Below are 8,731 nucleotides of genomic sequence, written 5' to 3'. Positions count from 1 at the left end.
CAGTGTTATCGGTGACCAGAGTGCTCAAGCTTGGTATCGGACTGATACCTGATGCCAGTATACAATGGTACTCACACTTCTTTGTGATTCAGTTATGCCTTAATGTATTTTGATATTTCGTTTCTGTTACAGTCAAATCCGTTTTGTGTCTCAAACATTTCAAGATGTAACGATTTTCTCTACTTAACACAAACATTGACACGGTCATTATTGTTTCTTTAATGTTTTGACTTTCTGCATGAACAATCTATTAATGTTTCCAATGGTTTTTTTTTGTTTCACGTGTTGCCATGGTGAGTCGTGTAGTCTGTGTTCCATTCATGGGAGCTTTTGACGTCCTCAGACATGGGTTGCGGATCAACTTGGACTCTAGGTTGATTAAACTCACAGTTAACTCCCGTTCTGGAGATTTGACCTGAACAAGCCAGAATTCCTCCTGAGCGAAGGATTAAGGTCAAAGTACCCTCGTGCCCCTCTCCAATGCCTTTGTTTTGAAAATAAAACCGGAAACGTCAACACGTGATCGCGTTCTGCTGACGTGTCAGAGCGGAAGTCGTCAGTCGCCCCTCTCTCCGAACCGAGCCGCAGACGGAACGGTTCCTGATGGCGGACGAGAAGACGCGCCGCACAGTGGCGCAGATCCCTCTGCTGAAGACAAACGCGGGCCCGCGGGAGCGCGCGCTGTGGCCGCAGAGGCTGAAGGAGGAGTACCTGGTGCTGATCCGGTTCGTGGAACAGAACAAGGAGGCCGACAACGACTGGTTCCGTCTCGAGTCCAATGCCGACGGGACCCGTTGGACAGGAACCTGCTGGTACATTCACGAACTGCTGCGCTACGAGTTCCGGTTGGAGTTCGACATCCCGGTGACGTACCCGAACACCGCGCCCGAGGTGACGTTACCGGAACTGGACGGGAAGACAGCCAAGATGTACCGTGGAGGCAAGATCTGCCTGACAGAACACTTCGCCCCGCTGTGGGCCAGGAATGCGCCTCGTTTTGGACTGGCTCACCTGATGGCTCTGGGCCTCGGACCTTGGCTCGCAGTGGAAGTTCCTGACCTGGTCAGTAAAGGTCTGGTCGTCCACAAGGACCAGCGGTCAGGAGAAGCTAAGAACTGAAATGTAGGGGGCACTTTTTTTTTTTGCAAGACCACGTGTCTTGTTTGAACTGACAGTAGCGGAGGAGTCGCCTGCCGTATGACGTCAGAGTGGTCTCGAGTGACAGCTGCTCACCAATAAAATGTTAAAAAGCAAATCGTCTTTCTGAGATTTTGTCATGCAAGTGGAGGACAGATGTCTTTACTTGAAGTTCTGATCTGTGCGTGGGTCAGGTGGATCCTGGAATCTCTGAGTCTGAGCCCTGGAGTGAGTCAGGAATTGTGATCTCCAAGTCTTCTCTAAGGTGTTGCTGAGTTCTAGACCAGCTAGAGGCATGAGAGATGTGTTTTGTTGATGCATTGAGGAGAGGATCACAGTAGTCCATGCAGAGCAGTGGTTTTTCTGTGACAAGGTTTTAATTTTAACTGAAGAAAACCGTTTGTAATGGGAGGACTGAATTAGCTCTCACTGAAGTCCATTCTGTTTTCTACAGTCCTAGAACTTTAATGAAGCATATCTAAAACTTCAAAGAGAACAAGTACATGGAACAATTTGTTTCTGACAGGCAATTCTCTGGTTCTTGTTCATATTCCATGAGTGATGTGCCAGTGGGCATGTTCTGCCTCTGCAAGGGTTTGGAGGGTTTACACTCCCATCTGATGAAATGGAAGTGTCAAACAGGACACCAAGCTTTTTGGAGCAGGGACTGGGCCTGCTGTCAGGGAAATTCGTAGATTTTGGTGAGGGAAAGACTTGTTTAAGGGTTCAGCTGGTGACATCACCATGCTTAGAACAGCAGCCTTGAGAGTCCTTCATGCTGTAAATCTGAGTGATTTGGGGAGACGTTCAAAAGATCTTGATCGTCTGCTTCAGAGATTTGGGGGCGGGGTTCAGATGAACAAAACAATTTCTTCATTTGTCTAAAAAAAGTTTATTTTAGTAAAAATGAACCAACAGAGTGAAAGTGGTGACATCACAGCTTGTCACATCGCTGAGTCACTCTGAGAGCCAAAGCTTGAATGTTCGGTCGTAAGAGCAGGTGGCGATGAGCTTTCCGTCAGGTGAGATGTCAATGCCCATGACCTGGGGACAGACACAGCTGGTTAATCTCTAGAGGGCATCACCATCATCATCATCATCATCATCACCTTTCCTTCGTGTCCAGCGAGGGTCTTTAGAGGCGTCCAGCCTGGGTGGGTCCAAACCTTAGCCGTGCTGTCATATGCTCCGGTCAGCAGGTATTGACCGTCTGTGGCTACACACACACACACACACAAATCTTTGGCTATTGTCGTGAGGACGTCTCTTAACCCTTTCCCCAGCCTCTCACCCTAAACTTAAACATCGAAAAACATGGCTGACCTTAACCAGGACTCTGAACCAAGCTGAAACCCAGTCATTATTTCATCAACTACTTTTACTGAGGTTTTAACCCTCTCTAAACCTTCTGAGGACAGGCCAAAATGTCCTCACAAGAAGATGGCTTTTCAAGTCTTAGTACTCACAAGTTTGGCAAAACATGGCCACACACACACATGAAGTGAGGTGAGATACTAGCAGACAAAACAAATACGACAGAATCAAAGATGAAATGGAACGTTACGTTGGAATCTGACGGCGGACACCAAGTTCTGATGAGCGGGAACAGTGTACACACACTTCCTGTTCCTAAGATCCCACACTTTGCAGGTGTTGTCTCCACTTCCTGTCGCCAGGTGGAACCTGCAGCCAAAGATGAAGATGTGAGGGGAGCCCTCTCTGATGGACAAGTTCTCCTGCAGTGGTTACCCATTCGGAGAGAAATGTAGACTATAAATCTCTCTCAAATGACCCTCCAGGAAAATGATGCAGCGCCCGGTGCGAAGGTCCCACACTCTCCCAAACGCATCAAGTCCCCTGAGATGAGAAGACGGAGAATGCTCAGAAACAACATGGAGGCAGTAGTGCCACTAAAGTCACAGGACACAGGCTGCACTTCATCAAACAGAGAAGTTGAGGAGTCTGGCTGTACTGTGACACGGTGATGATTTTGCCATTAACAACCAAAAGCACAACAGTAGCAGCTTTCACAGTGTAGGAACGATGACATGGTTTACTTGGCCAGATTTGACTGGATCACATGAGCATATTGTTCTGATCCCCTCCAAGCATGGGTCGTGTCAAAGACAACAGAGAGGCACCAGCCAGCCGAGGCGGCTGACCGTTTTGCTACATATCCCTCGATATCACGCCTTTAAATGCTCAAAAACAGCCAATGCAGTCACGTGATCATCAACAGCTGCCAAGTGAGGCACACAGTTCCACTTCCTCATGGCAGGGGGCAGTGCAGTTGTCGAACTATTGCTTAGCGTTGCCATACATTTAACAATTCTCGTATTTGTACATTAACTTTGCCCTCAGTATGATCAGCCCACCAAAATACCAGATATAGACAACAATTTTTTCCTTTTTTGTGGGGCCTGAAGGTGTCTTGAGCTACGAGAGTTGACTGGCAGGATGATGAGCTGTGCCCACCCCATGACAGTGTACAGTGCTGTTGTAGAAATTTATCTAGACATCAGCAGGTGCTAGAATAAAGTGACAGCAAACTATGACCTGCACCTAACTATACGAGTATTTTATCATAACGATTACTTCAGCGTGTTTTGTGATTCACAGGTTGTAAAGAACGCTGATGCAAAATTCTGAACATTTCAGACCCTGAAAATCTCAGAGCTTCACCAGCCACGGACCTCACTGCGAGCCACTGATTTGTTGTGTGAGTTTGAGCGCTTCTGTAATGCCACCAGACTCTTGTGTCTGTGTGAACATGACCTCAGTGGGGAGGATGGTTCCTAAAGTGTCAAAGCAGCAGTAACAGTCTCTACATCAGGCCTTTACCCGGTGGCAGCCAGCGCTCCGTCAGGGTGGAAGTGGATGTCATGAACTTGTTTGCTGTGGCCCTCTTGATGCAAGATCTCCTCCCGGACCTGTAGGTCCCACAACCTCCAAGAGCGGTCGTAGCTGCAACACACAGATGCTGAGTCAGGGCTGTCTACAGTGGTGCCCAGCTAAGATCAGTGGCTCTGCCATCTGGAACGAAGTCAACTCATAGATTACAGGCTGTGGCACACCTACCAGGTTGTGGCCAGGAACCTTCCAGATGGATGCCAGCACACTCTCGCCACTCTCTCGCTGTGACCCTCGATGTCGGCCACAGGCTCATCACTATGGCAACAATGTCAACATAAACGTGTGTGAACCATCCCTTCCCCATCTTCCCCGCAAAACACTTACCTCTTTAGGTTCCACAGTTTGACACTTCCGTCAGCAGCACAGGAGGCCAAACTGACGTCAGAACTGTCCAGCGAAACTCCAGCCTGTGGCCGGAACACGGCGGCGCCCACGTTAGTGTTGTGTCCTGTAAGTCAGACTGGGTCAGACCGAGTCACACACAACCGCCACCAACTCAGCCCACCTCTCAGAGTCCGTATCAGCTTACAGTCCGGCACAGACCAGAGCTTACACAGGCCGCTCCTGTGAGGACAGAGGGACGTTAGCATCACAGCCAGGAACAGAGGCGTGTGGAACATCATACCAGGAGGCCGTCACCAGCATGCTGGAGTCAGGGCTGAAGTGGCAGAAACTGATGGGTCGATCGTCCCCAATCTGACTGCAGAAGTTGTTAAGATTCTGTGGAATTTAGGTAAAATTTACAACAGTTTTAAAGCACAAAAATGATCTTCAAGTGAAGCTGTCCAACAGGCGGCCCTCACTCTCAGGTTCTTGTGCAACTCCTGCTGACGAACGGTTCGGGAGGAGTCTGTGATTTCCTTCACCGCACGAGCAGCGTCCAGTCGCTTCATGGCTCTGGGGGACAAGAAAGTCAGCTACAAGTAGGCTTACAGCACACACCTGACCGCTTACCTGGGCAGAGAGTAACGGGCCAACCAAAAGCGAGCATCACGCAGGGAGGCAGAACCTTCATGGTACCAGGTCTGCAGGTACTGTAACACCAGCAGGACAATTGATGTCATGAGAGTAGACGGCCTTTATCAGTCCCACCGTGGGGAAATTCAACATGCTGGTTTTGAGACACAAACCTCGTCTGGTGACTTTTTGACCTTCTCATCCTTCCTGGACTTCTTCAGGGCGTCGGGTCCCACCAGCGTCAGGATATTTCGCAGCCTGCGGGTGAGTCACACACTTGTCTTTGATGTCACTGTACCACTTTTCTCAACTCACCTCTCTCTTCGGTCAGCTGGACCTTCACCAAACAATGTGATGGGCTCGCCGAGCGCCCGAAGGCCCCCTTTGACTTCAACGTCATCAGTGGAGACAGTAATCTGTCGTGCACGCCGCCGCCGCTCAAATTCAGCCAGGGCCTCCTGCTGCCGCTCGCTGACACGCTCCTCGATTTCTAGAGTCTCACCTGTAACAGGTCGTGGCCTGAGGTTTAACTGACACTCCACGTCTATCTTTAGAATACATGTTTGCAGACTTCTAGGTGTGTGAATCTTTAAAATGTCACAATTTTTTAACCATTTTAAACATTTATTACATCATGATCATCATCATCATCTGCACTGAAGTGTCTTTTTCATGTTCATTACGTTTTAAATATTTATTCAAGATTAGATAAAATGGTTGTAACTATTACATAAAAACACTGCATGTTGCTCGAATAACAAAATAAAAGTGCCTCAAAAAAGAAAAACAAAAAACAGTTCAGTTGAACATACAGCTTTTTAAACACTGAGGAAAGTGCCTTTATTGGCGACCATTCTTCTAGTCTCTTTGTAAAGCTGTGGTCCAGCTGTCTCAGTGATAAACTTACATATATGCGTGCGTTCCAGAATGCGCTGCAGGGTGACAACACGTCATGTGTAATTGCTAAGCGGCGGACTTTTTAAAAGAATTGATTTTGGCAGGTTTTTAATCAAAAGGTTACGCTTCACAATATTTAGGACCAAACCCCGCCCCTCATTTCAAATTCCATTGTTTGCCCTGGTCATGAGGAAAGCGATGTCTCAGATCTGTGAAACACAACCAGAGCATGTGACCCACCTGAAGAGATGTTGATGTTTCCCGCCTCGATTCCCGCCTTCACGGCTTCACTGCTGGGAACACCACCACCTCCCGACTCCAGCTTGAGACGCTCGCGCTCCTTCTCTTCCAAACTGCCATAGAAAACTCGAGCTTTTTTAGGGAGCGATGGCGCCCCCTCCTCGTCAGACATATTTGGATCAGAACGTAGACCTGCGAGTACAGAAAGACAGAAGTCTGGGATCAGGGCAAAACTCACACAAGAATTACACATGGAAGACTTGACTCTAGACTGAGCTGGCCCCACGCTATCCTTCGGAGAGTTCACTGGTCAGCTGGTCACTTTGGACTTGATCACTCTGCCAGTCCAAAGCCTTACGTTTTTTTCGGCTGAAACTATGGATGGATATTGGATTTTCTATCCAAGAACTCAATTTTTCTTAGCGTGACATGCTCTGATGTGTTTTTAACGTTATGATGGGTCAAACAATGTGCATAGAATAGTATTTTTGTTTTATTTGTTTAATTATTTCAGTATTTTTGCCATATTTACTTATGCCTTCAAAAGCCTTACGTTTCAATAAAATCAAAGAAGTTGCAGTTCATAACTTGAGTGGTGTTTCAGATGTCAGTATAAAGTAGTTCACATTCGTAATCATTCACAAGTTTTAGAGTGACAAATCGATGCTCATATTCAGCCTCAACACTGCGCCCTGGCTGGGAAAGGTCTTGCCGTGGGCAGGAAATACATGACACTGCGTTGAGAGTAAGTTGGCTCGTTTTTCATGTCATTCAACTTGAAAGAATTCAAACAGTGAGAAACATGTTTACTATGGAGGCTGACTAACTGAGGAAATCCTAGACGGGCGGGAACTGCCGAAAGACAAAGACATGTTTACATCCAACTTTCACGTGAATGTACAGCCGGGTCTGAGGCAGGACGTATATTTCAGGCACGATTAGAATGATGCTTAACCCCCACAGCAGTGTCCGTGCTGTCTTTCCATCAAGATACTGAGGTTTACCTAAAGTTCAAAAGAATATACAGTATGCAACGAGGACGTTTACGAGAACACGAAGGTTCTCCGATGAGGCCGTACGACACATCAACATGATGCACTCAAATGATGACAAAAGCTTCACAATTCGCAGGTTCCATAGCAGGAAAATAAAAATAATAAAAGCTATTACGAAGCTGTTTAATAAGAAGCAAATTGGGACTCACCGGCCAGAGAAAAGAACCAGAACAAACGGCCCGACTTCTAACCAAGTGTGTGTGTGTGGAACTGGCGACCCGGATATGAACGTACACTTCCGGGTCACCGCTTCTGCCTAGTAACTGGTAACAACTGCTGTCACGTCTGTACATTTGACATCAAGTTCTCTCCAGGGTGGTTTGCGAGTGATCAATGCATTTTGGCCACGTTATTTTTGTTGTTTCGAAAGACTCAAGAATCTCCCGCACCAGAACAGCAGGGGGCGCTAATGAAGTACACATGCTTCGCCCAACCGCGCCGTTTCACAGAGGAAAAGCAAAGCTGTGGCGACGAGGTTGGTGGTAACTTCTTCAATCTAACTTCTCCAGTTTGTCCTCCACTGCCTGTGTTTTGTTTCAACAGAGTCGTTAGAGTGCATTTCCGAAGCTTCGGTTGTCGGTACATAACTAATAACTGACCGGAGAGCTGAGATGGACCATCATCTGATAAGCGAAATAGAATTGTATGCAAGCGGATAGGTTTTTATAAGAGCGTATCGAGTACTTGCCAGAATCCATGGAAGCAGGAATTCGACTTACCACACGGAGTAGATACCGGCAGTATAGAAATGAGCACGAGATTGTGTGCCTCCAAGTGAAGCATCAAACGAGGACTAAAGAGGTTCAGGGTTGCTCATCGGGTTTAAGTTAACCTTAGTACAGTTGAAATAAAAGCATTAAAGGTAATGTAACAACGTTTTTGTTGAAGCTTTCACGAATTCTCACACGCTTTCCCATTCCTTCTGAAGACGCACAAAAGATGTTGAGACGTAAACCGACTCGTCTGGAACTTAAGATTGACGACATCGAAGAGTTCGAGAGCGTCAAGAAAGAACTGGAGGTTTAACTTTAACCACTGATCCGTCCTGTGGCCCATTTCCTGTCCAACCCTTGTCCTGTCTCCAGGCTCGACGGCGGCAGTCTGAAGAGACAGAGTCGGGAGCTTCAGTCATCACTGTTGATGTCATTCAGCCTGGGACTTCCACATCAGCGGTGTCTAAGACAGAGTTGGTGAACGAGCGGATCGGCTACAAACCTCAGCCTAAACCGTCCACGCTGCCCACGCTGTTTGGGAGCTTACAGTTTTGATTGTGTTTGCTAACCATGTCAGTCTTTCCTAATAAAAGTTCAGCAGCGGACACATGCACCAACATCCAGCTGATTTTCTTGCTCACCTGTAAACCTGCAGAAGTCACAGGCACGTCCCATTCTTGCTGCAATGTAAGCGAACAAGTCCAATTTAAGTTTGAGTTCCCAGCCAGCAGAGCTCTTGGTGCGGGTCCAACACAGAACTGCATGGCAGAACCTGCACTGGCACTCATGCAGATACACGGTCGTCCAATTGAAGGAACA

The 8,731-nt window shown here is 47.4% G+C and overlaps 3 protein-coding genes across 5 annotated transcripts; 2 read left to right on the top strand and 1 right to left on the bottom strand.

Moving 5' to 3' along the window:
• Positions 1–538: 538 nt before the first annotated feature.
• ufc1 (ubiquitin-fold modifier conjugating enzyme 1) lies at positions 539–1,255 on the top strand. The gene has a single exon (XM_053874100.1). It carries the CDS (start codon positions 604–606, stop codon positions 1,117–1,119), a length of 516 nt encoding a protein of 171 aa, XP_053730075.1. The 5' UTR covers positions 539–603; the 3' UTR covers positions 1,120–1,255.
• A 551-nt stretch (positions 1,256–1,806) lies between these two features.
• On the bottom strand, positions 1,807–8,067 carry prpf4 (PRP4 pre-mRNA processing factor 4 homolog (yeast)). 2 transcript variants are annotated; one of them, XM_053874052.1, is made up of 15 exons: positions 7,919–8,067; positions 6,145–6,336; positions 5,323–5,509; positions 5,181–5,265; positions 5,005–5,084; positions 4,854–4,947; positions 4,676–4,770; positions 4,556–4,614; positions 4,375–4,498; positions 4,216–4,305; positions 3,979–4,101; positions 2,887–2,994; positions 2,702–2,820; positions 2,247–2,353; positions 1,807–2,181 (listed from the first exon to the last, which is right to left on the bottom strand). In XM_053874052.1, exons 1-15 carry the CDS (start codon positions 7,980–7,982, stop codon positions 2,095–2,097), a joined length of 1,614 nt encoding a protein of 537 aa, XP_053730027.1. In that variant the 5' UTR covers positions 7,983–8,067; the 3' UTR covers positions 1,807–2,094. The 2 variants fall into 2 exon arrangements, with proteins under 2 accessions (XP_053730027.1, XP_053730028.1); XM_053874053.1 differs by lacking the exon at positions 7,919–8,067 and adding an exon at positions 7,349–7,415 and having other exon boundaries at positions 1,810–2,181.
• Positions 7,433–8,525, top strand: cdc26 (cell division cycle 26 homolog). 2 transcript variants are annotated; one of them, XM_053874104.1, is made up of 3 exons: positions 7,433–7,674; positions 8,128–8,219; positions 8,285–8,525. In XM_053874104.1, the coding sequence occupies exons 1-3, from the start codon at positions 7,533–7,535 to the stop codon at positions 8,465–8,467; spliced, it is 417 nt and encodes a 138-aa protein (XP_053730079.1). In that variant the 5' UTR covers positions 7,433–7,532; the 3' UTR covers positions 8,468–8,525. The 2 variants fall into 2 exon arrangements, with proteins under 2 accessions (XP_053730079.1, XP_053730080.1); XM_053874105.1 differs by lacking the exon at positions 7,433–7,674 and adding an exon at positions 7,681–8,061.
• Positions 8,526–8,731: the final 206 nt, after the last annotated feature.

Source organism: Synchiropus splendidus, chromosome 8 (assembly GCF_027744825.2).
Source record: "Synchiropus splendidus isolate RoL2022-P1 chromosome 8, RoL_Sspl_1.0, whole genome shotgun sequence".
Lineage (NCBI taxonomy): Eukaryota > Metazoa > Chordata > Actinopteri > Syngnathiformes > Callionymidae > Synchiropus > Synchiropus splendidus.
The sequence above is the reverse complement of the archived record's forward strand: the minus strand, read 5'-3'. Positions and strand labels throughout refer to the sequence as shown.